The 27,404-nt window shown below is 44.6% G+C and overlaps 2 protein-coding genes across 3 annotated transcripts in view; one reads left to right on the top strand and one right to left on the bottom strand.

Annotated features, from left to right (window-relative positions):
• LOC119383715 (RAD51-associated protein 1) overlaps positions 1-22,888 on the bottom strand; it is a 28,964-nt gene extending 6,076 nt beyond the window's left edge. The window contains exons 1-6 of one of the 2 annotated variants that reach the window (XM_037651990.2): positions 22,714-22,888; positions 15,925-15,974; positions 12,285-12,432; positions 10,609-10,709; positions 8,400-8,531; positions 2,451-2,654 (exon numbers count right to left, since the gene is read on the bottom strand). In XM_037651990.2, coding sequence (XP_037507918.1) covers positions 2,451-2,654; positions 8,400-8,531; positions 10,609-10,709; positions 12,285-12,432; positions 15,925-15,974; positions 22,714-22,739 — 661 coding nt within the window. In that variant the 5' untranslated portion in view covers positions 22,740-22,888. Of the gene's footprint in view, positions 1-2,441; positions 2,655-8,399; positions 8,532-10,608; positions 10,710-12,284; positions 12,433-15,924; positions 15,975-22,713 lie in introns of both variants that reach the window. The other variant, XM_049412636.1, reaches the window with a different exon arrangement.
• Positions 22,889-23,563: 675 nt separating this feature from the next.
• Positions 23,564-27,404, top strand: part of LOC119383714 (mRNA-capping enzyme) — a 74,548-nt gene continuing 70,707 nt past the window's right edge. The window contains exon 1 of the mRNA XM_037651989.2: positions 23,564-23,606. The gene's annotated coding sequence lies outside the window, so the exon portion shown is untranslated. The remainder of the gene's footprint in view (positions 23,607-27,404) is intronic.

The following is a 27,404-nucleotide window of genomic DNA, read 5'->3' as shown; positions in this document are numbered from 1 at the left end:
ATCCTGTTTCAAATTTTGGGCATGAGAAAGCTGTCGGCGCGATGGGTGCCGCGTTTGCTCACTCCGGACAACAAGCGCGTCCGTGAGACCACTTCAGAGCAGTGTTTGAAGCTGTTTAAGCGTAATACAGGAGGTTTTCAGGGCCCTAGATTGGGAAGAGTTAGGGATAAGAGTTAATGGAGAGTATCTCAGTAACCTACGATTCGCTGACGACATTGCATTGATGAGTAACGCGGGAGACGAATTGCAGCTCATGATTACTGAACTGGATACGGAAAGTAGAAGAGTAGGTCTGAAAATTAATATGCAAAAAACTAAAGTAATGTGGAACAATCTTGGCAGAGAACATCGCTTTGCGATAGGTGGCGAGACACTGGAAGTTGTAAAGGAGTACGTCTACTTAGGACAGGTAGTAACCGCGGAGCCGAACCATGAGAGTGAAATAACTAGAAGAATAAGGATGGGTTGGGGCTCATTCGGCAAGCATTATCAAATCATGAATGGTAATCTACCACTATCCCTCAAGAGGAAGGTATATAACAGCTGCATCTTACCGGTACTTACCTACGGAGCAGAAACCTGGAGACTTACAAAGAGGGTTCAACTTAAATTGAGGACGACGCAGCGAGCGATGGAAAGGAAAATGATAGGTGTAACCTTAAGAGACAGGAAGAGAGCAGAGTGGGTCAGGGAACAAACGGGCGTTAAGGACATCATAGTTGAAATCAAGAAGAAGAAATGGATATGGGCCGGGCACGTAGCACGTCGGCAGGATAACCGGTGGTCATTAAGGGTAACTGACTGGATTCCAAGAGATGGCAAACGCGTGAGGGGGAGACAGAAAATTAGGTGGGTAGATGAGATTAAGAAGTTTGCAGGTATTACGTGGCAGCAGAAAGCACAGGACCGGGTTGATTGGCGGAACATGGGAGAGGCCTTTGCCCTGCAGTGGGCGTAGACAGGCTGATGATGATGATGATGAAGCGTAATCCGAAGGAGTTCCTGCGTCGTTTTGTGACCGCCGACGAAACATGGATCCACTGGTACACATCAGAGACCATAGAACAGTCGAAACAGTGGACTGCACCCGGAGAAGCTGCTCCGAAGAAGGCGAAGACTGTCGCATCGGCCGGAAAGGTGATGGCCACTATTTTCTGAGATCCTCAAGGTGTGATATTCGTCGACTACCTTGAGAAGGGCAAAACGGTGACAGGACCCTACTACGCTGAATTACTGGGCCGATTCGACGCCGAATTGCGAAAAAAAAAACGGCCACATTTGGTGAAGAAAAAGGTGCTCTTTCACCACGACAACGCGCCAGCTCACACCTGCACCGTCGCCACGGCCAAGTTGGTCAAACAGGGCTACGAAGTGGTGTCCCATCCAGCGTATTCTCCAGATTTGGCCCCGAGTGATTTCTTCTTGTTTCCCAACTTGAAAAAGTCACTCGCCGGACAAACGTTTGAGTCAAATGAAGAAGTTATCGCTGCCACAGAAGCCTACTTTGCAGCTCAGGAGAAAACATATTTTTCTGACGGGATCAAGAAGTTGGAGGATCGCTGGGTGAAGTGTATAGAGTTGAAAGGGGACTATGTTGAGAAATAAATCGACACCATTCCAAAATTTTCGTTTTTCGTTTGCAGGCTAAGTACTTATCGGATTGCCCTCGTATCATGCCGGGCATTGGCGTGATAGAAGCAACAGATAAACGCAGCAAATTGAGAAGTCGAGCTTTAAACTTCCGCCACAGTAAAATACAAAGAGACAGAGTGGGAGAGTAGCTGCGTTGACAACAGAGTGAAACCTCGAAAAAAGGTTAATTGGAAGATGAAGTGATCAATGGGTGTTCGAACAAGGAATATTGCTGGAGCGAATTTTTCATAAAAGGACTTTTCTTCATCGGGGACTTCTATTTTGTCAACGTGCAATGCAGAAAAATCAAAGGATGATTAGCAAAAACACACAGCACAAGTTGGCACCATTTTAGCAACGGCACTTTCACTGAGACACAGACGAGTATGTCAAGTAATGTAAGCCACAACATGTTATTTTCATGTTCATCTACGCTTCAACATAGTAGCAGTCGTTGAACAGAGAATTAGTCCGTCGATACCTTCTGAACAAGTTGGGAGTCGTTTGGGAGTCGGTATTCATCCATGTTTTCCTTATTCTTTGGTGTCTGTTTTTGCACTGTAGTCACTTTCAATACGAACTACGAACTACTAGCCTGTTCTTCATGCTTTTTGACAAGGGCCTCAATGAAGGGCCAGCCCTTGACTGTCTTTCATCAGCCAATGGCCCCCAATAAAGATAAAAAAGCCCTGGTCAACCTCGTGGATCCCTTGGTCAAACGTTATTGATGATGACCTGCTGATATCTCTAAATTAACCAGTGGGAAGGTGCAAACACCGGAGAAAAGAAAACGTAAAATGTGACTGCACATCACTTACCTGCTGGTTTCTTGAGAGTGGCTGGAGGCTTCTTCTCCACAGGTTCTTTGCGAGACCGTGAGGCCTTGGCCTTTGAGGGGGAAAACTCCTCGTCGTCGTCACTGCCGCTGTAGTCTTCGTCCGACGCATCTTCCTCGTCCTCCTCATCCTCGGAGCTCTCTTCCTGCTCTGGCTGGTAGTCTTCTTCCTGCTCGACCTCTGCAGCTGTTCAGAGCACAGGGCCGTTGTAGAAGAGCTGATAATTCTCGCACCGACACCGAATTTGCCCGCTGACTGTCACTAGCAGCCAAAAAGACTAAGTGGGCAATGCGAACAAGAATGCTAGAAAAAAGGTAGGACCGTGTTTAACCTTTTAAACCGCAGGCCCGAGCTGTACCTGTCACTGGAGTACCAGTATTGCCACTGACGAGTCACACTCTTTCAGGCCTATCTGTGCTCCTCAGTGCCAAAGACGAATTGTGGCCAGCTCTTGGCTTTGATTTAGAGCTCTAAGAAATAGGCTTATGCAAACAGTAAATTTTAGGTTTGACACGAATTCAAAGCGAATAGTGATTTGGTCGAATAATTTCGAATCGAATTCGAATTGTATATATCACATATTATAAAAAAAAATTAGCACATTTATCATGACCCAATTAACCTGCACAATATTTATAAAATTGAAACAAGGCATGTGCAAATGTCATTCTTTTTGGTTCAAAGGGAAGTGGAAGCAACTTTGAATAGTACTAGGATTTCACTTTCGGTAGAATGCAAGTGATAACCTGTAAAACACGTTACGTTTTAAACTTTACTATAATTAGAGCATATAAGTTGGTATAACGAGCTTTTAAACTAAAAAAAAAAAAAAAAAACGATGAATCGATGTGAAGGTAATTTGTTCATTAAACTTTGAGGTGGGGCTTCGTGGCAGGGTGGATTTCCCCTAAGTAAGTGTTTTGATGGCATAGCACTCCTGCGCTGCAGTGAAACCACCTTTACAGGGGGTTACACATGGATTATATATATCTCTTCGTTCATTTCGAATACCTCGAAATTTAGAATAATTAAAATTCGTTTTGAAGCGAATTCGAATACTGTAATATTTGTTCGAATATTCAAACTGCTCGAATATTCGCACAAGCCTACTAAAAAAAAAGTTAGGAAAAAAGTTCTGCATTTTTTTTCGCTGCATTTAGCCTGGCAATGGTGGTTTCAAAATGGCAGCCTGCGCGAGGAATGCTGGTGGCGGAGACGTTTCTGGAAACAGAGCTGTTTTTTAGAGTATACTAGTCATTTTAGAATATGTTCATCAGAACATAGTTATAACAGCATCGCTGAAGACTGAATTTGATTCAGAGAATGAGTTGAGCGTTTATGAAGACCTGGTATTTTTCTCCCAGAGTGATTGCAACTCTGTCAATACAGAAGGACTTCAGGTGACGACCATGACGCATTGGGTTACGTTTCTGCCAGCATGAAGCAATGTCTATGCACTTCTCAATTTGTTACAGCATGTCAGTGTAACTAAGTGCATGAATTTAAGTACATTGCATACCATTTCTATTATATGCATTGAGGCAAAGCTCCCCGTCATCATGATCATCATCAACCTATCTTATGTCCACTGCAGGACGAAGGCCTCTCTCAGTGATCTCCAACCCACCCTGTACTGCACAAGCTGATTCCATTTTATGCTTTCGAATTTCTTAATTTCGTCGCTCCACCTAACCCTTTGCCATCCTCGGCCGTGCTCCCAGTCTCCTGGTATCCATTCTGATGCTCTAACTGACCATCAGTCGTCTGTCTTTCTCATAATGCAATCTGCCCAGATCCATTTCTTCCTCTTAAGATCTCCTAGGACGTCGGCTACCCCCGTTTGTTATCTGATCCACTCTGCTGTCTTCTTATCTCTGAGAGTTGCACCTATCATCTTTAGTTGTACTGCACGCTGGGTGGTTGTTAGCTTCTTCTCAAGTTTCTTTGTTATCTCCTTACTCAAAGAGATAACCTTGCTCAAGTTTATTTCTTCGTTATTCTCCAGGTTTCTACCCTATATGTTAGAACAGGCAAAACACAATCGTTGGACACTCCCTACTTTAGCGACAGCAGTAAAGTGCCTGTGATGAGTTTAAAATGTCTAATGAATGCGCACCAACCAATCCTTATTCTTCAGTGGATTTCTTTACTTTACCTACATATACACACTCTGGTCTGGTTGTCCATCACGAACTCTTGCCGAACAACCTAGTATTATATGCGTCTTCTGCCCGTTCATCTTCGACCCGACTTTGATGCTTTCTGCGTTTAGCTCTTCAAAAGCATTTTCCAATCCATCACCGTCATTGCTAAAAAGTATGATGACATCTGCTAACCATAAATTGCTAAAATATGTTCCGTTAATCTTTATTCCTATTTCTTTTCAATCAATTAATTTAAATACTTCTCCTAAGCAAGCATAATAATTAATAGTTGTTGGGGTTTAATGTGCCAAAACCACAATATGATTGTGAGAGACGCAGTAGTGGAGGGCTCCGGAAATTTCGACTATCTGGTGTTCTTTACTCAAGCATTTGTGCCTACAGCTGGGATTTGATCCCGCGACCTGTGGGTCAGCAGTCGAACACCATAACCACTAGAACACCGTGGTGGGTCTCCTAAGCAAGCAGTGAATAGCAGTGAAGAGTTTGTATCTCCTTGACGAACTCCTTTCTTGATTGGTATTTTCCAGCTTCTCTTGAGCAGGAGCAGAACAGCAGTGGAATTTCTATATAATATATTGGCCATGCTTTTCACATATCTTTTAAGTACTCCTTGCCTACGCAGTGCCTCCAGAACTGCTAGTTTTTCTGAGTCAAATGGCTTTTCGTAGTCTATGAATGCCATATAGAGGGGTTCTTGTATTCAACAGTTTTCTCATTTATTTGATTAATCGCATGAAGGTGATCCATGGTAGTGTACCTTTTCCTCAAGCCAGCTTGTTCTACAGCTCGATTAAAGTCAAATATGGATCTAATCCTATTCGAAATCCTTGAATATTTTGTACAACGCTGAAAGAAAGCTGATCAGTCTATAGTTCAAGTCTTTCACGTCTCCCTTCTTGCGTATTAGTAAAGTACTCATGTTTTTCCAACTCTCTGGTACATTTCAATTTTTAAGTCATAATGTGTAGAGTGCCTCCAGCTACTTAAAGGGACACTAAAGGCAAATAAGAATTTATGTCAGAGTGAAAGCGCAATGTATGACAACTTCTAAAACGGCAGTATTATCAACAGCAGTGCCCTACTTACCGAGAAATTAAGCTAAATGTATCACATGATGAGCGCCACGAGTGGGACATTTTCGAAGTGATCCCGATGACGTAGGGAAGTCGGCCTACAATAAATCACTAGTAATCAAACTAGCAGCAGTAAAAAAAGAACATTCCGAGCAACAAAAGACGTAATAAAATGCTGTTTGTTTGTTTCCCATTGATTCATGGAAAATAAAACCTCCGTGGCGTTGCCATGGGGAACGGCGCGCGTGGTTCAAAGGTTCCGTTTTCGCCGAACTGCGCCTCGCCCGTCTCAGAGGTAGTTTCGGGATCGCGTACTGCCGTGCGTGTTTTGCGCGCTCGTGAAAGTCGCTCTGACAGAAAGTTCGACAAAATGCCGCATGCGTGTGATATTGCCGGATGCCCGAATGGTGCACAACGGCAGTGCTGCAGCAAGGAAACCGGTGTGTCTTTTCACTGGGTGCCGCGGAATGAACCCTTACGCTCGAAGTGGCTTAGTGTCATGCCATTGCGCCTGTGTGCTAAACAGTCAAAACCTCTGCGTGTGTGCTCGCTGCACTTTCGTACTGAGGATTACGAGACCAACCGCAACTTGGTGACGGCTTTGAATGTGCCCATCCGAGCAAGTCTTTGTCGCAGCTCCCCGTTGTTGCTACTGTGGGTCCCGCTACTTCCGCTCGGCTGCTACTAGTGTCGGCGGCCGCGCAGTAAAAGCGGGCAACGTTGGGCACGGCAGCAGTGACGTATGAGAGTCGTATTTTCAGGCAGTAGATTTGAAGCGCGCTAACGCGATGCGGACCACTAAAAACGTGATTTTATTTCAAAATAAGCACTTCCTTGGCACAAAAGCAGCACTACGAGGTTTCTGGACCGCTATTTCAACAATCAACGTAGACTTAATATTTGCCTTTAGTGTCCCTTTAAATAGAGAATCTGCTCTATCCTTGATCAATTCGGTTGTTATGCCATCTTCTCTGGCCACTTTTCTGTGGGACATGCCTTGTAGGGCTTTCCTAACCTCCCTGATAATTGCGCTTGGAATTTTGGTGTTATGTTCGACTTTGATTTCACTCGCAATAGGATTATTTAGATTTACGCTGTACAACGTGGAGTCTTACCAGCATCGGCTCGTGTTCGATAGCTCTGGATAATGTTGACTTACTGTCAGTTAGTGTTGGCTGGTGCCTGATAACGTTTGTTAACTACCTGCTGCTGTTGCCCAATGTTGGCGACAGTCATGTAGTGCTGGCTATTCGCCCTTTTAAAAGTATAATATATATTGCATACGTACTGCTACTGTGACTCTGCCATTTATAGTCTAGTGTTGCTTGACCACGCAGGAATGTGCCAGCAAATGCTGCTAGTGGTGTGCGTGTCGGAGTGTGCACCTCTCCTCGATGCAACGGACGTCTGCGCTCAAACATGAGTGCTGACGCTATTTTGAACCGTAAGCTGCCTACACTTCAGGCATCCCAGTGTAGTTGACATGCCTGGTAAGCTTGCTTCACAGACCCAACCATTCAGTTTACACGACCACTTTGACGATCCACCTTGTAGCGCTCGGCTCAGAGCTCCTCGCTAAATGTGATTTCCAGTGTGTGGGATCTGCCTATTTTTTTTTCCCATACAGCCCCAAATCTGTGCCATGTGTCTGCTATGTCCAATGGCTTACAACACACCCAAGTTTTATAACACTATGTTAAGCAAGGTAATGATTACTGTAGGCACAAACCACAAAAATTGTATACAACATCCACCAGTTAACTTAGTTAACACCTAAATTATCTCGTAAAGTGCCATACTTCTTTGATTAGTTTATGTTGTAATTTTTTCTTAGTTAGCACCCAAATTATCTCATAAAGTGCCATATTTCCTTTATTAGTTTATGTTGCAACTTTTTCTGATTCATTCTGGTGTTGAAAATGTATTTCTTGTTTGGCTTTGGGTACAATTAACACACCAAATTTTTAAAAACTCACAGGGTCCCTCGTGAATGCGCCTAAGACAACTCAAAGGCAAAAGCCATCCAATGCGGTCATCTTCTTCAACAATGATGACGATAACGATGATTATGAAGAAGAAGATGATCTTTTGTACCATTCGTGCAGACGACTACTCTGATGGTCGAAAGCTGCTCCAAAGGGGAACTTGTGGGCACAAGCTTGCGTTCCCTGATGTTGTTTTCCTGGCACACCCTTGCATATCCTGGAATCAAGCTTACCTAGATCACTCATACGATGCTGAGGTCAGTGTAGTCACCTAGTATTAAGAGGGGCGTTGCAAATGTTCCTGCCCCGGCACCACCTGAGAGCGTGCTTACTCGAGTGCGAGAGGAACTTGCTTCTTTATCCTCTTCTTTAGATCGAGGTCGATGCTATGTGCAGTCACTTCGCGAGTTTGATGGGGTGCTTTGGGGGCGCATTCCAAACAACACATTCCCATCTTTTTCGGTATACCCCTTTACATGAGTTTTTTTTGGCAATGGTGAAATGTACTCGATTGACGTCCTCATATGACGAGTTCAACTTCCTTGACTCCGTGAAGTCATGTTCCATCCACCTTGTAATTGAGCTAGCTGGCTGACTGTATAAAAATTTTAATAAGTGGCTGCATTATTTCTTTGGGCTACTATGTACTGTATTCTTTGCTTCTTAAGCACTTGAGACCTCACAAGTTCCAGCACACAAACAGCCCACCTGGTGATGCCGAAGGCTTGCCGATATCTGTTGCCGGCTCAGACTGCACAACCACCTCACCAGCTAGCTCGAGAGGAAATGTGGCAATGTCCTTTTGATCGATGATGCTGTCTGCAGGCTTGCCTTCAGAACCTGTGCAAGTGAAGACACAACAACTGCAAGGTCACCGTGATGGTAGTTGTCGGTAAATAGGGGAAACAGCAAAAATTCGATACACCCAGGAAGTCTGGAATTGCAACACTAAAAAAAGAAAGGGCAAGTAATTTCCCACGCTTTGTAATGTTAGCAACAAGAACACATTACAGCGAATTTCTACGCTTTAGTACAACATTTACAATTGATAAACTTTGAGACAGTAGAGATTGTAGCATTTTTTAGACACACACTTCAATGTAATTTGCATGTTTTACGCAGAGTGGAAATGCAACATCAAGAGTGTGTCACTGACAGCTTGGCTATTGTGTGCACCGCCTAACGAAAAACCCACATTGGTGCCCGCAGGTCATCGCAGCTAAACACAGTGAATAAGTAAACGGCATACAGCGAGCTTGCCCGCCTCTTGACAGTTTTCCTTGTTGCAACCAGTTCTATTAAATCTTGATATAGAGAGCTCCAATCTATGAAATTCTTGATATAACGAAGTATTAGCCTTTCTTCATAACTTCATGTCTCTAGAACACCGTGTATCTTTAACCTTATTACAGTGAAGTGAGTAGCAAATGCAATAGTATAACAAAATTTCACTGCTGCCAAGAATGAAGATCAAGGCAATTGTGGTGTCGCGCATTCATGCTTTTACCAGTTACGGTTTCTCAAGGTGTGGTGCAGAGCGCCACACGACGGGCATTTCGTGTACCAACTCCTATAAACAATGTTATACACTCTCTGTAAATAAAGAGCAGTCCTGTCCCCGTTCTTGGTCTGGGTTGACGTTCGCAGCGTGCGCTCCGGCGCGAAGGCGCCCTCCTTGGTGTCCACCGGACGTTGTACCCGGTGGCGACACAACAGCAATAGCTGAAGCTTTGTAGGTGCCAGTGGTCAAACAGCCGAGTTACATGTGGTTGTTCTGAAGGCATTTTATAAAAAGTGTGCTGCGTGATAGAGAGCAGAAAGCAAAGCAGAGCGGCATCTTTTCCAGCAGCGGCTGGGGGCAGGGGTGCAAGTGAATGCTCTCCTTGTTGCTTCTGGGGCGATAGAAAAGAGAATGTGGGCACGCAAGCACATCACATTGTGCAGAATATCTCCTTCTCTTTTATTTTTCTCGACTTCTCCTTTACCTTTGCTTCCCCCATTCCTGTGCCGTTCTGTTGAGGTGTCATCGTAAGGAGAGACAGTTACGGATCGGCACTTTTCTCTTCACTCTGTTCTTTCATAACCACTTACATGCAGTGCATTTCTGTGTTCGTATCCACCAGTGCCATGCATCAGTGCCTGACGAGGTGTTTTTGTTGTCGCCGTGCGGCAAGTGACAAGCACGAATTGCTGTAGAAGTGCCGGCACTGAGCACGATTTATTTATCTAGTGAGCAATTCCAACCATTCAGGAAAAGGATGTCACTGACAAGGCTGCAGTGTTTTGTGCGTTTCCATTTCCTCTCATGCCACTACTTTGACAATGCAGAGATATTACTGCTTTGAAATCTGGGGCTTGCAGTGCGAAAAATGGGTTGGACCATGGACAGCACACATTCTGAAGTAACAAACAGTTTACTGATATTCTCAGCAAGAAAAGTTTGCAGTCAATGCATTCTACCAATAGTAACATGTGAAGCTGAAACTTATACTGGTTTATTAAAGAATGGACTGTGCAGACAGCTGTAGAAGGAAAAATAGACACATAATGTAAAGCGATAGCAAAACAATGGTGAACATTAGAGAGACAGCGGGGATAGCCAATATTGTGGTTGGTTTTAAGAGAGAAAGAGAGTTGAGTAGGCCGGGTAACGTGCAGAAAAGATAAAGGCTAGCCTGTTATAGTTCCAGAATGGCTTACAGAAAGAAAAGTACTGTTGATGATAACAGGGATTTAGGTGGAGTTGGGAAGTTTGTAGGCATAAGATAGGGTTAGCTGCCACAAGATATGGGTAGATTGAGATCCTATTAATTATACACCACTAAAGAGGCCTTGTCATGTGGTGAAACTATACAGGCTGATGATGATAAACAGTTCCAGATGTAAGCGATTCACAATACTACTGTGACACACTAACCACTCCGCTGGCACTGGCCATCTGAAGCTGGTCCATTCTGTGAAAGACGCAGAGCCGCTTCCAGGTCTCGCTGGAACAGCTTGTCGTCCAGAGATGCTCGCCTGCATCAAAGGCAACCAGAACTTATTTCTGTAACTTTGGCATGAAACCCCCCAAAACTGTGATGAATGGGCACCGCTATGTACTGAATAACCTCTTCTGGCGCAAATTATGACAGATTGTCTACAAATGTGTCAAATCCACACATAATGCAAAGGCACTTGATATCGCATTCCAAGAAAGAAAATGAAGCCATATGTCGTTTTGTGTAGGTGTTAGTAATTAAACATAATTAGCATGTAATTTGTAATATCCAATTATCATGCAGTCAGTCACGTTCCATTTTTACATAAAAAGAATAAAATTATTGGCTTCAAAACGCATGTGCAATTTCTTTTTTGGTGTATTAATGCTGAGCAAAGAAAAATAGTACTTTTGGCGTTTCTCCTGGAATGCGGCATGCCGAAGGACCTGTCAAACATTGTGGTGCCTTCACCAAAGTGTTTGGCTACAGTCACACGCAGCACATTGAGGTTAAGTCAAGATACAGTGACTACACAAGAGATTCAATTCATCCTGTGCAGAGTGTATCTTGCTCTTTCTTGACCACTAGTCCACAAAGAATTGGCAAAAACAAGTTGTGTCCAGTGAACAGTGCGCGTCAACCTAACCTAACCTAACCTAACTTAGCTTTGTTGTAGCTAGTAGTGCGATGAACGACGACAGAAGAACCACACGGGACAAGCGCTAAACTTCAACTAGCTACAATGAATTCTCACTAACTAGCCCAATTTTCCATTCTGTTGTATAAGGCTTATCATCCAGCAGTGATAGCATGACAGTGCTCAAGCAACTTTTATAGTGCAATACTTGCAACATCATAGCGATGCTGTGATGATTAACACTAGGGATACATTGGACAGCTGGTCTTTGTGTGCTATCAATGGTAATGGTTAAACATATGCATTTATATCTTCAATTATTATGTGTACTAGTGGAGAAAACGAACCAATCAACACAGTGCCAATGACTTCTGGGCTTGTTGTTTAGACATAGTAGACCAGAGCCGCCATTGCATTCTTCCTGTCTAAATCATTCAGGCACTTCGAACTTCAGTAATCAAAAGGCTTACTAGCAGTCATTCAAAAAGTGTTGGCTACCGTTTCTACTATACCATATTATCAGCAGGTGAACTCCTACGTCGACTCGCCGTTTTTTCATGAACATAGTAGTGGGGCAAATGGCAGTCTTTGTCTACAAAAATTGGAAAGTACAATTTCCGGGAGATAACTTCCAAGCAGTACAACCGTACAAAGTCGTCAAATTCAGCATGCCGTTTGGATGAAGGGCAATTTCTGCATCCAAGCTCCTTGGAACCTTGGCTGTGATAACACAATGATTCTATTCCAATTCTTCTCCTTTCGCTTCATGCCAATTGTTCAAGCTGCACTCTACCTATCTTATTACCAAGCTCAGCCAGCTGTGAGTGGTGGATGATGAGAAAGGAATCGCAATGAGCAAGATAAATGGCTGCATTACGGTGACCCTGGCTGCCAGGAATATGAGTCAAACTTCCAGCCTTGCACTCAGTCGCTTCAGTCTGGGCAGTGTGTCACCCAACGTGCACAACAACCCACCCTGTCTTCTGCTTCTGGCTGACAGCACTAGAGCTTGTGTCACCACCGCTGTCAGGCTTGGTCTTCTTCTCTGCTTTCTTGGGTGCTTCCTTGACAGCGGGCTTGGGGCGCTTAGACGGTGGTGCCTCGCTGGGCTTGAAGTCGTCGTCTGCATTTCGGAGCAAGGGTAAGGCATGAAGCGATGCCACTAGTGGCAATTTTGACTAGCGAAACAGGTTGATTTCGAAAGTACTTTTATGTAAGAGGAATTTGGCATCAAGTAGAACTCAACCCAATACCGAAACAACAACTAATTCTCAGGCTTTGGAAAAACCAGGCAGCTAAGTAAGAGATCTAAGTGCTCGCCGAATTTTCGCTGCCATCATGAAAGCAGAGTTTGTTTGCACACAGAGAATAAAAGCAACTGTTCAGCAATCAGTTTGCTCGGAAAACACCTTGCCATTCAAGGGATTTTCCTGATTTTTCCCCTTACTGTCAAAAGCCATAAAAGCAGAAACCTGCTTACATGAGAAATGCTGAATAGTGTCAGAGTTGAGACATTTATTTCTCTGCATTTTAGTTTTCGAACACCTTTCCAACTTAATGATTTATATTTCAGAAAAGGGATATATAATTGTAAATCTCTTGAAGTGCACAAGAAATGTTTTGAATGTCACTGTTGTCATTAGTGCTCGTGATTCTCAGCTGTAACCTTAGCACACACAATTCCAATGTCCCTATTACACGAGCAAACTTAAATGGGTCCTGAACCACTTTTCCAAGTAATCATTTAATGACCTCAGTATTAGAGTTCATTGCCTTATGAATCGATTGCCACAAGAATTTTTCGAATCCGTCAAGAATAAGTGAAGTAAGAAGAATTTGTGGTACACTTTAAGCATTTTCTCTCTTCTCTTGTCCTGACGAGCGTGCTGGAAGCTACGCAGGGTGAGGTGGCATGGGGGAAAGAAGTCATGTCAGTGCACTTGATGAAACACAATCACTCTTTCCCATTGTGATTCCTGTGCGTAAGTGTGGCTACTATGTAATGTTGGCAGACTATGGAGCGTGGTGCCAGCATGTGAGGGCACCCTGTCACAAAACGCGAATCTGGTTAAAACGCTGCTCTTGATTATTATTAACCTCAAGTACACAACATACACAAAATCGTCGGCTATTACCCAATAGCATGCCATCTCCTGTTCGGCGTCAAATAGCAGGCGCCAGCAGCTCCGAAGAGAGTGAGCACACGCCTCTGTATGAAAAGAGGGCGCCTGAGAAAAGGGCAATTTTGTGCTCTGCTTGTAAACTCTCCTCGCTGTGCACGACGGCAAGATTTGGCTGAGCTGTTCACAGCATTTTGCGCAGGATGTGTTTTCTCACCGAGTCCGAGGGTTGGTTCATGACCCGTTTAAGCATACTTTGCGAAAGTACGCTTGAGTGCACTTAGTGCCACTTTGGTGGCATGCTGCTACACGAGAAAGAGAGCTGTAGTACTACAGAAATTATGGTAATGGCGATGGGTAACTCCGTAGCACAACATATATTGATTACTTGGGCAATATTTCAAAAGTAATAACTTGTTACGGTTATAAGCAGCCTTTAGAGTAAACTTAAGGAACAAGTGCAATGGACACGGCCATTGCACGGCATGTGCTCTGGCATGACCCTGGTGGCCATGGACATAAACAGCCTGAGAGCATGAATAGCAAACGAGTCTTTTTTTTAGCATAGTAGTTTTTGATGAATAACAGTGTTCCTGATAACACAAATGATTGCTTAAAGCTACTACCAACTCAGCTTCGTAACTATTTTTGAGCCACTACTATTGAGGCTACACATTTTGGTACTACGAACCGCAAATGTTGCTAAGCATCTCCACGTGCAGTGATGTGACCACGGTGTAAGAATATTCAGGTGTTGACACTGCGCGCGCCTAAGCGGCCAGATAATGTTCGGTCATGGGTCCTATGAGCAGTGCACCATCTAATGGCTCGAGGCGGAGAGCGCTTGCGAGTGCGCGATCGCCGCCGCACTCGCCGTGCCCTCTCCTGTTACTCTCTCGATTTCGCCCCTCGACGCCGCTTGGCGGATGCACATTATCCAGCAAAAGGCACAGAAAAAATGCACGTTATTAGCAGCATGTGCGTTGCTATGGAGACTGCCCCGCTTTTCGTAGCGCCCTCCAAGAAGCCGCCGATGAAACTTCAAGTCAACTGATAAGAACCCAAACATTATCTGGCCGCGTGTAGATTGCAGTTTTCCATGTGTTGGGGGAAGAGTGTCAGCACCTGAGTATATTCTTACACCGTGGATGTGACTGATCGAAGCCATTTTGGTGCAGCTTCTGGAGCAGCTAAAACCTCACTTTGGAGTAGAAAATCAGCCTTTTGGAGCAGTTACTACTCCCACATTTTCAAACGCGAACATTTAAGTCTCTATACTGGAGAAGTTCTTTAATGGAATCAATATATGCACACTTGCATGTTTATTTATAATGCTCCAAAAGATAAAATTAATTTACTGCTCTTTGTAAGTGTAACCTCACGCCACCTTACATTTCACATTTGTAATTCAACAAGGCTTTCCCCGATGCTTTATCTTAAGTAGTACTGGAGGCACAGGCTGTGTAAATTTTGCCATGCATGTTTACTATCAAAAAGAATTATTCTGATGATGTTTGTGATTTTAGCGTAACCTAGGCTTTTGTTGCGTGATGACATACCTGCTACTGTAACAGTATGGAGAGCTGGGCGAGTTGGTTTGAGGACATTCTTGGAAACATTTCGGCGCGCGCACAAAAGATGGAAACGAAAGGCGAGAAGACAAACGGCGAGAAAGGCGAGAAGACAATCGCGCCCGTTTGTCTTCTCGCCTTTCGTTTCCGTCTTTTGTGCGCGCGCCGAAATGTTTCCAAGACTGCTACTGTACTTCATGGACAGAACTGTTAGGATCCTGCTTTATGGGTGGTTAATAAAATACAGGGTTTAATGTTTCTCTATGCCAAAATCTACTCTCACTCTCCTGACAGTGTGCAAATGACACTAGTGGTGAAATGCAATCACTTAAAGTGCATTTATGTCAGCCTGAGAGACAGGGGTGTAAGTGTGCTAACTGACAAAGTTGTTACTACTTTGGCAGTAGGCCAAAAACATACTTTATTCACTTATTTAAAAGTTTTCTAGATATTCCTTTATAATGTCATTAGCACCTTCTATGTGCTCATTAACAGGACACGGCTACTAAGCACAATATTCAGTACTGTTTAATAAAGCGCAAACTTTCTTACCCAGTAATGACTTGCTGTATCATGCAACACACTCATTACAGTGGCTATAATGATATTCTTCTAAGGACAAGCTCAAAAGTTCCATTCCTGTCTTTGGCTGCTACATTCTCACGGGGCTGGAATGCAAAAGCGCATATACACCAAGTGCTGGGTGCATTCTAAAAAAATCTTGGGCAGTCAAAAATGAATAGACACTTTTTCACCGTGGCATCTGTTGATAGCCCTGAATCGCTTTAAGATGTCAAACATCACCAATCAATTAATGGTGAAAAAGAATTAGGTGTTAGTGAACTAGCAGAAAACGGTGCCCCCTCCTGAAAATCCATGAATTTTTCAAGCAGGGGACCTGGGAAAGCAAGCAAGATCACTAACCTTCCTCACTACCATAGTCCAGTTTTGCATAGTTGACAGTCTTGTGGGCCCTAAGGAAAAAAGTATACAATAAGTTGTGGAACCAAGTTTGCAGGTGAGCTTTGCGACTCAGTGATCAGAAAACTACTTATAATTGCTCACTGAATTTTACAACAAAAGGAAGTTTTACCTCGTGAGCTCTTTCTTAGGAACTAGAAATGCAGAGGCTTGCTGAATTTAGAAAGCTAATGAGTACATGAAGCAGATCTTTGTGTAAATGACTATCTTTAACGGAATTATTGAGAACGGAACGGAACGGATTTAACGGAATTATTGAGAATTATTTAACGGAATTATTATGCAAAAAGCAAGAGGGTCTGCACGTACAACTCATAAAAAGAAGTGTACAAAAAGAAGTTAGAAGCAATAACAATGCAGATGCAGTGCACACGACATGCGCACCAACCAAACGTTTGAAAGTGGGTGCAAACGTAAAAAGTTGCAACGATCTTCTCTGTGAATGCGGGCGACATGCAAGCGAATTGGTGGTATCCCCTTGTGCACTGGCCGTAGAACGTTTCTTTATGCTAAGCCGGACGTCTTCGATACAATTAACGACGGTGGTTTGGGAAATGGAGCATTACTGCATGCACATACAAGAATTTGACCCACTACCCCTTGACCTCCGCATTGGGAAATCAAATTTTTGGAGTCATCGTGTGAGATGTGTTCGTGTTTGCTTGTGCAACCAGTCACCATGGTAGTTAATATAATAAGTGCGCGAATATGTTCTCCGCCTACTGGCGATGCTGTCCTTGGCCTTGGCTTGCGAGCGCCGAGCGCCCCTTTCGAGACGCTTTGTGATTTCGTCTTTCTCCTTTGCTGCTTTGCCTCTAGGTGGCGCTACCTGTGTGGATATACTCCACGGCAGTGATTTGACAAATGGAGCATTTACCCTTGTGCATAAGAAATGTAAAACAGGTACAAAGTAAATTACCAATACAAAGTGCAGAAATGTAACATGAAAAATACATAACACAATGCAGAAACAATATTTTTCTTTCTTACGTACAAGTTTTATTTATTGAGTATGGCAAGGCACATCATAGATTTTCTTTGTCGTATTCTGTGCGCATTTTAGGTAGATACCAATTAGTGGCAGTTCAGATGCCATGGGTGGCTCGTCTTTTCCATAGATTTCCAATTTTAGGGCCAAGGTAACGGCCATCTTTTCTAATTACGAATGAGTTATTTAACTATTGTATAAGGATGTCTTTTTTTCTTTTCAGTGTTCCGTACTAACAGTCAATAAGCATTGCGTAACAATGTTCTCATGCTCCTGTTATTACCCCTAGACAAAGGAACCCCCCCCCCCCACACACACACACACAATGCTCCCATGTAGGAGCTTGTGAGGCGATTTCAATGAATGAATTAATGAATAAATAAATAAATAAATAAATAAATAAATGATTTAGGGTTAAAAGAAAGTGCATTGCATGCTTTGACACAAAGTATATGCCTCCTGGTCAGCATTTCATCACAGAAATTTGGTAGTGGAGTTCTGCCAAGTGCTTCAAAAGCCTGAGCAGTATGGGCTACAAATGACAAATTTGTGACATAACACATGGCACACTTCTGGATTATATGTAGTTCTTTTATGTCGGAACATTTCACAGTTCCTCACACCAAAAAGCGGTACCTTATTGTGGATAAGAATGAAACATTATACAAAATTTTCTTAACACGTGTAAACACTATATAATCACAACCTTGAGAGCACACCAGTAATTTCTCATATCTTTTGTGTAACCAGCTCTACTAGACAATTCCAAAGCAATATTTCTCCAAATATAACACCAGAATTTTTTAAAATATGGAATTGTGTGGGCAACCAATGTACAAGCTCTGAAAACGATCTGGAAAGAACAGCTTTTATTTTTGTCGGAATTTATCACCAAAACAAGTTATTAAAAAATCATCCACATAGTAATCCAAAGGAGCTTGTAACAAGTGAGATCGCTCGATGAATGAACTTTAACAAGTTTGCGGATTATATATTCTGACTAAACAGAAGCTGTTATTTTCAGATAACATAACATCTAAACTATCATGCATGCAATGATGTAATGTTAACTGTAAACACGTGCTTTAAATTTGTTTGAAGCTTGCAGATTTATGGCAATTCTTGTAAGAAAAAGGATGAGGCCATCAATCAGAATTCTGTTTCCTAGAGCTTCTGGAACATCATTTTCTTTGTGCAATAAATTTCATTGAGATCAGTTCAGTGATAGCTTGATGAAAAAAATCTCGATGTCCTATGCAGAAAAATAGTGCGGAATGGAGCAACGTGGAGCGTGCTAGACTTTATTGAAGACAAAACTGAGGTGGCATCGAGGGCACGCACACATGGGCGGTGCAGCAGCTCACCAGTAGTATTGGCAATAAACGGCCGTCTCTCCTTCACATCTGGTATATCAGTCATTTCGCAATATCCTATATACATTTGAATAGAAAAATCAGTTGATCCATGGCTAATGTTTCCTTCCGAGTTCTTAACAGCAGTGCCTTAGTGTATCAGGTTTATTAAGCATTTGGATTTGAGAGTCAGTACAGCAGCTTGGTACGAACATGGTGTGTTCAGATGGGAGAGGTGAGGATACAGATGCAAGCAGATTTTTTTGCCTGCTTGAATTTCACAGAGGTGGAGGAGGATTGTTGAAGTGGACAATTCAGAAGGAATGCACGGGTAAAGAAAACAACAAAGTGTGCAGGATGGTGCTGGCACCTTTCGATACCTGTTTTTAAAAATAAAACTGACAGTCGTGCCCGCAAGTTACGAGACCGCTGCGTGATGTGAAAACAACTGTAATTTCAAACGAAGGCCTGGACACCGATCTTCTCATGGGAGACACACTTCGTTTTGGAGGATGAATGTAGCACACATAGACACCTCGATGTCATACCTGGTGCTGCACTGTCACTGATTTAGTGCACACATGGCTTCAGTAAGCAATTCAAAGCAGAATGCACAAATTGTATGCTGGAAATGTACCATAAAGCAAAAAGAGGAAGAAGATTTTAAATGCAAACATGGCTTGGCTTTTTGGCACTGGTGTTGCAGAGAAGGAATGTTACTCACAGTTGCTAGTTGAGGCTAAGTTAGCAGTGAGCTTGCCTCCTGGCAGCATGGCAACATTTTTCCATTTCTCCTATCTACTCTAATGATGAACCTATTCGAGAATTTCATGCAGTAGAACACTTTCTAAACCAGTGGTTCTCAGATGGGGTTCCACAAAGACCCATTTAATAAAAGTCACGTACTTCACGCTGCATGCTGTGTTGTGACCCCTCCCACCTTTCTTTCTCTCACTACAAGGGGCCCTTCATCTATTCCACTGGTCCACAAGGGTCCCTGAAAATTCATGGCTGAGAAACACTTTTCTAGACGGTGCTTTACAACACTCGTTAAATATAATAAACGCTTTCGTTAGTGTCTACCGTGGAGACCTTTCAGTTACTGTGGTTTCTTGAAGAAAACACTGAAAAAAAAAAATCTGTGGCTGCACACTTGTGCTTTAGGTTGTTGCATGCAACGTTACTAGATTAGCTAATCTAGTAACGTTGGTTCCAGGAGTCAAGGCCATACACAGGTATTTTTCCACATAAATTGTTTTTTCACTAAGAAGCAAATTTTGGAGGTGACTCAGTCAATTTGAATCTTCAAAAGTGGCAAGTAGACATCCAGTCCGAAATAATTTATAAAAAAAGTTAACTCCGGGGCTTTTTGTGTCAAATATATTATTGTAAGGCACGCCGTGGTGGGGGACTCTGGGTTAATTTTGATCACCTGGTATTTTTTAACATGCATCTAAGCACACGGGCGCTTTTGCATTTTGCCTCCATCAAAATGCGGCCGCCGTGGCCGGGAATCAAACCTGCGTCTTCGAGCTTGGCAGTCTTAGCGGTAAGCAAACCACGGTGGGTAGCCCAACTTTATATCTTGCTTGGTGTTACGGTCATAGGCTTCTTAAATTCAGACATTAACTGAGGATTATCGCTACACGTTAACATATAAATCGCGGAGCACAAGTTTGTTGTGTTTGTGTATGCACGGTGTGTATGCAACACATGATCAAGATCAAAAGCCGTTCACTGACCCACAAGTTCAAAAACCGAGTCGCGTCACTGTTCCCGTAGTTCTGCATACATATATGTGTGGTAGAGTGGTTTCGGTTCCGTTTCGGGAACCGGTTCTCATGCCCCCAGGGGGCGCACTTCAACTGTATATATTCGACTGTACATAATAAACTTGGGCGTTCGGTATTCTGTTCGGCACCCTGCTGCGTGCCTTTCGTCTGCTTCGGGGCCGCCGTTCCGGCGTGCACCCGGCGTTCCTTCGACGTGGCGTCTTAGGCGCCCACGTCGATACTACATTGGCGACGAGAAAAATCCGGATCAATCCTGCCGAAATGCGAGCCATCCTGCCTTCTGCTTGCTTCTGCTGTACGGCTCACCTTCAAGATACCCTTGCCCACGGATATTTCGGCTGATTGAGAAGACTGCGGGCCATTACACGTGTTTGCGGCCACTACGTTCATTGCCTCTGCTTCTACTTCTACTGCTGTTCTTCCGTCGCGCTTGGTCTCTTGGCGACATGTACCCCGCAATTCCACCACCTCCATTCCTGCAATGCCCTGGCGTGCCTCCGATTCCGTGGAAGAAGTGGCGCCGCGTCTTGCAAGTGTATATCGACGCGGCGGCCCCGGACGCTACGCCGGAAAGGAAGAAGGTGCTGCTTGTCAACGCGCTCGGCGTGGAGGGATTGCATACCTACTACAAGGCTGCTGACGAGCAGACGCAGCTTGACGGCGACCAGGCTACCGGAGACATCGCAGCAAGCGACGCGTACCAGCAGGCCTTAGCCGTTCTGGACGCATACTTCGCGCCGCCTGAAGAAGCTGTCTGCGTGCGCGCACAATTCCGGCGGAGGGTTCAACATCCGGACGAAAGTGTCGTCCAGTTCATACAAGCGCTGCGTCGTTTGGCCGACCACTGCAGTTTCGGCACCGCAGCACCTACGATGCTCCGCGACCAGATCCAACAAGGCCTGCGCGACCCTAACCTCCTACAGACTTTCATCCAGATGGGAGACGCTTTCACTGTACAGCTAGCGTTGGAACACGCCAGGGAAGAGGAGCGCGTCGACCGCGCGTTGCAGCAGCTGACTGCTATGCAAGTGGACGCTGCCATGCGACGCGAGCATGGACGCCGCGGCGGTCGCCCTCCTGGACCTACACTGCAACAGCGTGTCTCCACCTCTCCTGCACCGTCGGCCCCGCCGAGTGTCTGCTACCGCTGCGGTTCGCCTCAGCATTGGGCGAATTTTCCGAGCTGTCCTGCGCGATGTCGTACCTGCAACAGCTGTGGCAAGCAAGGACACTTCAGCGAGATGTGCCGCACAGCGGGAACCTCGGTGGCGGTTCCGGACGGTGATGCAGATCAAATGAGGGCTGCCGTGCACACAGCTGCAGTTTCCAATGGGACAAGGATTACATGTTCTTCTGCGGAAAACATGCCAGTTCTTCCGGGCCATACTTCGACTTCCCGTACTACGACGATCCCTGCTCAGACAGAGTACGTGCTTGCTTCACATTCTGCACTTGCCCGTGCTGCTGATGTACCTGCTTCCGCCGTGTTACCTGGAGATGGGCATACTTTGGCTGTGATTTCTTCGACTGGGAGTGCTTCCGTAGCTACGATGGCTGTTTCGACTGGGTCTACTGCTACTGACCATACTTCACCTGCTTGCGTTCCAGCAGCCCATACTCCGGTTGTGCCTGCTACTACCATTCCACCTGCTGCTGCACAAGCTCCGACTGTTGGTGCTTTCCGGGAGACTGGTACTGTTCTACATGCGCCGGAGGTGCATCCGCTGATCGTGCCAGCTGTGTTCCCTGTACCAGTTCCTGTTCTGCATGCTTCGGAGATGCATCAGCCGGTCGCGTCTGCGCCGACTGTGCCCGTTGCCGTTTCGTGCACTGTTTCTGCGTCGGTGGTGCCGAGCCACGCGCCATCTGAGCCTCGCCATCATGTGCATGTGCCTGCCCCTACAGTGGCAAAAGTGCACTGGAAGAAGCTTCCTCCTCAAGGGGAGGAGAGTTCACCGGCCGGTTCTTTCGCTCCGCCGGACTGCTGGCGGCGGCTGCAGTTCAGACGACTTTCTTGGAAATGGCACCGGTACAGGCGTCGGCGCCCTAGACTTAAAGGTGTCAGCGATTATGCGGACATCCTCTCTCAAGGGAGGGGATGATGTGGTAGAGTGGTTTCGGTTCCGTTTCGGGAACCGGTTCTCATGCCCCCAGGGGGCGCACTTCAACTGTATATATTCGACTGTACATAATAAACTTGGGCGTTCGGTATTCTGTTCGGCACCCTGCTGCGTGCCTTTCGTCTGCTTCGGGGCCGCCGTTCCGGCGTGCACCCGGCGTTCCTTCGACGTGGCGTCTTAGGCGCCCACGTCGATACTACAATATGTCGTTCACCAAATATGAACAATAATAGCGATCCAGCTGGCGGAAGACTTAATCCTAGCGTACGCGTCTTTTCAGTGGATTTCGAGTGCTCTGATCGAATATGCACAGAACACATGCGACGTGGTTAGGAGGAATTAGGAGGAAGACAGCAGTACTTTGGAAATGCAAGAAACCATCCCGCTTCGGAAGCTGCGAATAGTAAAACATCATCATTAATGAAAAGCGGCAACATCTTTGGGAGTTTCCAATTGCACTATGACCTCAACACGCATACCTTGACGACCGCCGCCCTTCAGCCATGCCTTAACTTGCGCAAGCCGCCTGACGAATGCGACACACAGAAGCAATGTTCGCGTTAACTTTTCGAAGATTCGACGAAGTGCACAAGTTCAACAATCATATCCGAGCTCCGGACGCTGCCTGCAAAGTTGGCGCGCGATTTCTCGCAGTATTTGAAGTCACGTGACGAAAAAGCCAAGCCAAGTTTGTTGAACAAGCGAGTTTCGGTTTCATTTGGAAAACAGCTGTCGCACGACACCCCAATCTGTGCGATCACAGAGCTGCTGCTTTCAATAACAACATGAATGGTATGGTGTACCAGAACACTGTAATGAAGAGAAAACCCCGTGAGGCCGATGGTTTCAGAGGAGGTTGCACGATAACGCAGAAGAAGCGTTAACAGTGGCTTTATTTCCCGGAGACATGTTTCTGAACAACCCTTCACGTTGATATTATCGTCCATGATACTTGAAATTCGAGCGCGTGACTACACAGCAACGTTGCTACACAGGGACACAAGAGGACAGGCAAGCACACAGGTTCCTATCTTCTTGTGTCCATGTGAAATTACGCGCTCGCATTTCAAGTATCGTGAATCATCAACTCGCACAATCAGCCGTTCTGACAAATTACCGTCCATGCTTAGTTTGCGTGGCTTCGGTTCCAAAACCGAAACCTTAGATGTTATATAAATTTTTGCTTATTCATTTTGATAATCGTAAATTAGCAGCAGGAAGAGTACAGAATGATAATATTTCCAAAAAGTCTGAATGAACCTACGTGAATTTAATGAGAGTGCCATTCAGTGAGACGGACACGGACGCACTCTCAAACGCAGTGATCTCCGTGTTCTGTGCGCACACCGGAGGACGACGCACGCAGCCCAACGTGAGTGTGCGGTTGTATATTTCGTTTTAAACGATCGCCGTACCGTCGATTACTCTCGGCAAACCTTAGGAAACGTCCTACGCTCGATGTTGTCGATCCACCTCGACGATGTCGACTTCGCGAACGTCGGAACGCGCTGCGAAAAACTAGGGCACCTCGTCGTTGTAGCGCGTCTTGACAACTACGACTTTCTGTTGTCGAAGAGAGCGTCTGGCTCTTTTTCTTTCGAACGTTAGGTCAACTTTGAACCAGAGGCAGTAGTCATCGCTTCATTGGATGCTCGAGAAAACGTACCACCTTCGTTTAAAGCGCAGTCCGAAACGACCACGCAGACGTCGGAAGTAGCGTCCGCATTTTCCCCGTGTAGCGTCGATGTTTCGAACTCGAAACCGATTCGCACGTTGATCGGTATTAAACTCCTCCAGACAGCCTGGCTCGAATTCGCGATTCATTCGCGCACTTTGGTGTTGTGTGTCAGTCAAGCACAGAGCGCTCGCCAGTCTCCTTCGGCCTGCTTGCGTCGAGGAGAGATTCGGTCTCGTTATGCATTTCATTCAACGGGTTTGTTTTTTCGCTCAACACTCTGCCGGCCTGATTGATTTGATGTTTGTCCCGTTTTGAATGCATCGCGGAGTATGATGTTGACTGTTAGTTGGTCCGATTGGAAGAACCAGTGCGTTCTGTGCGTTGCGAAAAATCTAGCGGTACAACAAAAGACGCTGGCTCTGTGAAGAGCTATAAAAACGGCGCTTCGAGGTGTAAACTATTGTATCTATTGCTCGATTGCGACCGACAATTTAATCGATAAAACGCCAGCAGCGCGGTCTCGAGTCGTGCGTATCTTTTGTTGTTGCTCGCAACAGCTGTACTTGCGAAGTAACACACGGCAAACGAGCCTCGTTTGTTCGCCTCCGCTATTTACCGACGTGTATACAAGACGCGTGCGATTACTGTAAATTCAAAATCGCGTCCTGGAGGAGCACTGGGCTTCGTGGCCTGAGGTTACGTAATCGATGTTGTGCCGTTGTAATTGTAGTGGAGTGATTTCTTGGAAGGTGATTGCCTTCGTCACCTCTGCTCGAGAATATTGATTACGCCGCCTATTTTTAAAGGACCGCGGGAATTAATCATTTTGCGATTTGAATCGTTTTTTCAGGGGATGGAAATCAGGCGAATGTGCATTGGAGGTTTACGTGTTCATGGTGGTAATAAAAGTGGTTTGCCTGCCTCGTAAATACGGGGAATTGTTTATGTAATTTTAAGCTCGCGTCCTTTTGATTGTAATAAGTGTTCTCCTATCTGTATCATCTGCTTCATAGTGAATATTGTGTGGTCACATATCAGCACTGACAAATGCCTAAAACTTCCTTTGCTGGCATGATTTGTTCAACCTACAATACAAACAAGGCAGTGGCAATTCTTTCATTGGTTCGTTAAGGCACTTTATTTTTGATCACTCCTCTGTTGCAGCACTCTTCGTATGATTGATTCGGCGATCAAAAACATTGTAGCAGTTACTGAATGTAGTAGACGAACATTTATAAGTTAATGTTCATTTCTTTATTATTGCTCGATGTCTTTGCACACCCGAGAAAGTTTTCTTACCGTGCAAAATTGTTCATTTGGGCCTCGACAACTGCAGCACCGAGTATGGACCATTTGAATGAAAAGATTTTCATTGTCGTCTGAAAGTGACACCGTTAAAGGCTCTATACAGAGTTCCGTCTATAATCTGGATCACGTGCTTCATACTGGCACTCACATTTAGTGCATTGTGCGGCTACAGTGCGCTTCAGTTTTATTTGAGCGCCACAGAGGAGTCAGTAAGAATGGCCGAAGAAGACCCTCTCGCTCGATCGGAGCTGTTCGGCTGTCAGTCTGACTGTTGCTTGTTGTCCTGTTCTTACCGTCACAATATTATGCATATCTAAATTTTATTTGCCATTCCTTTAGTTAGCGTATAGGTACATTCCAGTGAAACGTTGAGTTTGTAAAGGCGTGTGACTGAAAACAGTCGCACATGCAATAAAGAAGTATGCACATGTGAAATGGAAAAGTAGATGATGCGATTGCTGAATCCCTACTTAACCCTTTCAGGCGTGACTTATGAAGAACTATCTGTAAATGCACGAAATTTACACATTATTTCAAGGCACTCGATACTCTGTTGCAACAAAAATGAGCCTAGTAAATGTGCTGGTTAGAGCGAGTGCTCCATGAAAAAGTGATTACAGTATGTTTTTAAAAGCTCGATTCACTTCCCACTGTACCATCACAACACAACACGGTGTGAGCTTCTCATCACGCGCTTGTGCAAGATGTCATCATTTCCACGCCCGCTCTGCTCCGTGGCCCCATTGGTGACACACAGTCTGCCATTCTGAATGATTTTGGTGACGCACAAGCAACAATATTTTGGTACCTGATGTCATCACAACTAGCCGTGCTGGTGTGATGTCACCAGAATTGGCTGTAGCCCGACATCATGATAGTGTCAATGTCAGTGGGTGCGTCGTGCAAAAATCTGCTTTAATGTCAGGATAAAATATCTTATCAGCGTTTACTGAGCTTCACACACACTTGCTCAGAGCCGTCTCTGTATACAGGAGATTTGTTTAGCGATGCAAACTTACCTTCAAAAATTTGCGTCAGTACACGTTTCAATTAACTGTAATTAAATATCTATTGATCCTACAGTAGATGTTTCATTTTTGCATAAAAAGAATCAAATGTCAGGCTAGAAGTATAGTGCAATTTCGTTTTCGGTTATGTTCATTTCGAGCTAAGAAAAATTATACTTTTGACATGGCTTACAGAAAATGGCTCATCGAACATGATATTGCCTTCAGCAAAGTGATCATATGCATGAGTACACTGCAAAGTAAAGTTAAATGAAGAAACATTTATTACGCAAAAGTTTCAGTTCATACAAAACTCAGTGTGATCTGGTCCTTCTTAGCCCCTAGTCGACACAACTAGCTAAAACAAGTTGTGCACAGAAATGTGTACAAAGCGTCTCAAAGGTTTAATAGTTGTGAAACTGTCAGGCTGCCTGGGCAGCTTTTTTTTTTTTTTCACAGGCCCCTCTGTCTGTATTTTATATGAACAGAAAAATTAAATATTTGGTTCAAGGTAAACATGGAAAAATCAAGGTAAAAGTGTATGCGAGAGTTTGCAATAGAAGTACAAGTTACAGCTCAGTTTTTAGGTGGCTATGCTACGAATCGTGGCTATGTGCAAGGGTTTTTAGTTGAGGTAGTTGGTTCATGTGCATTTTGTTGAAACGGCACAAACGATAGGACAGATAAAAGAACAGAGAGCGCAAGGCACTGCTCAAACACTTGGAGAAACTTTGGGGTCATTTTAACCACGTTATGATATCGCCATTTTTAAATGGTATCGACAGCCCTGTAACAGGCAGGGGTTTCAGCTTGCTTAAAAACTCGTTGGTAATATTGGATAACCAAAAATCAGTGTGTTGAAACCGAAAGGGGTTGCTGCTTTGTGCAACACAGGGTGGCCCACATTCAAAGGCATGATACGGGAACTCGCTCAAAATCTTTAAAGTTCATTTTCAGGCAAACTAAGTGACTTGCAATCATATAGTCTGGCACAAATCATTAGAGTACTGAAGAGAACATATATTAAAAATTTTTACGGGATCATTGGGCATAGAAAGATTTCCAGAGTTGCTCTTTTAGCAAATGACTGCACAGTGCCTCGTCCTATTCATTCTTTCACATGTCCCGTCCTTCGCGCTGTTTTGCCAAAATGTACAGATATGCCGCCTTGCAAATA

The sequence above is a fragment of the Rhipicephalus sanguineus genome, chromosome 2, assembly GCF_013339695.2.
Source record: "Rhipicephalus sanguineus isolate Rsan-2018 chromosome 2, BIME_Rsan_1.4, whole genome shotgun sequence".
Classification (NCBI taxonomy): domain Eukaryota; kingdom Metazoa; phylum Arthropoda; class Arachnida; order Ixodida; family Ixodidae; genus Rhipicephalus; species Rhipicephalus sanguineus.
This window is presented reverse-complemented; position numbering and strand designations above follow the sequence as displayed.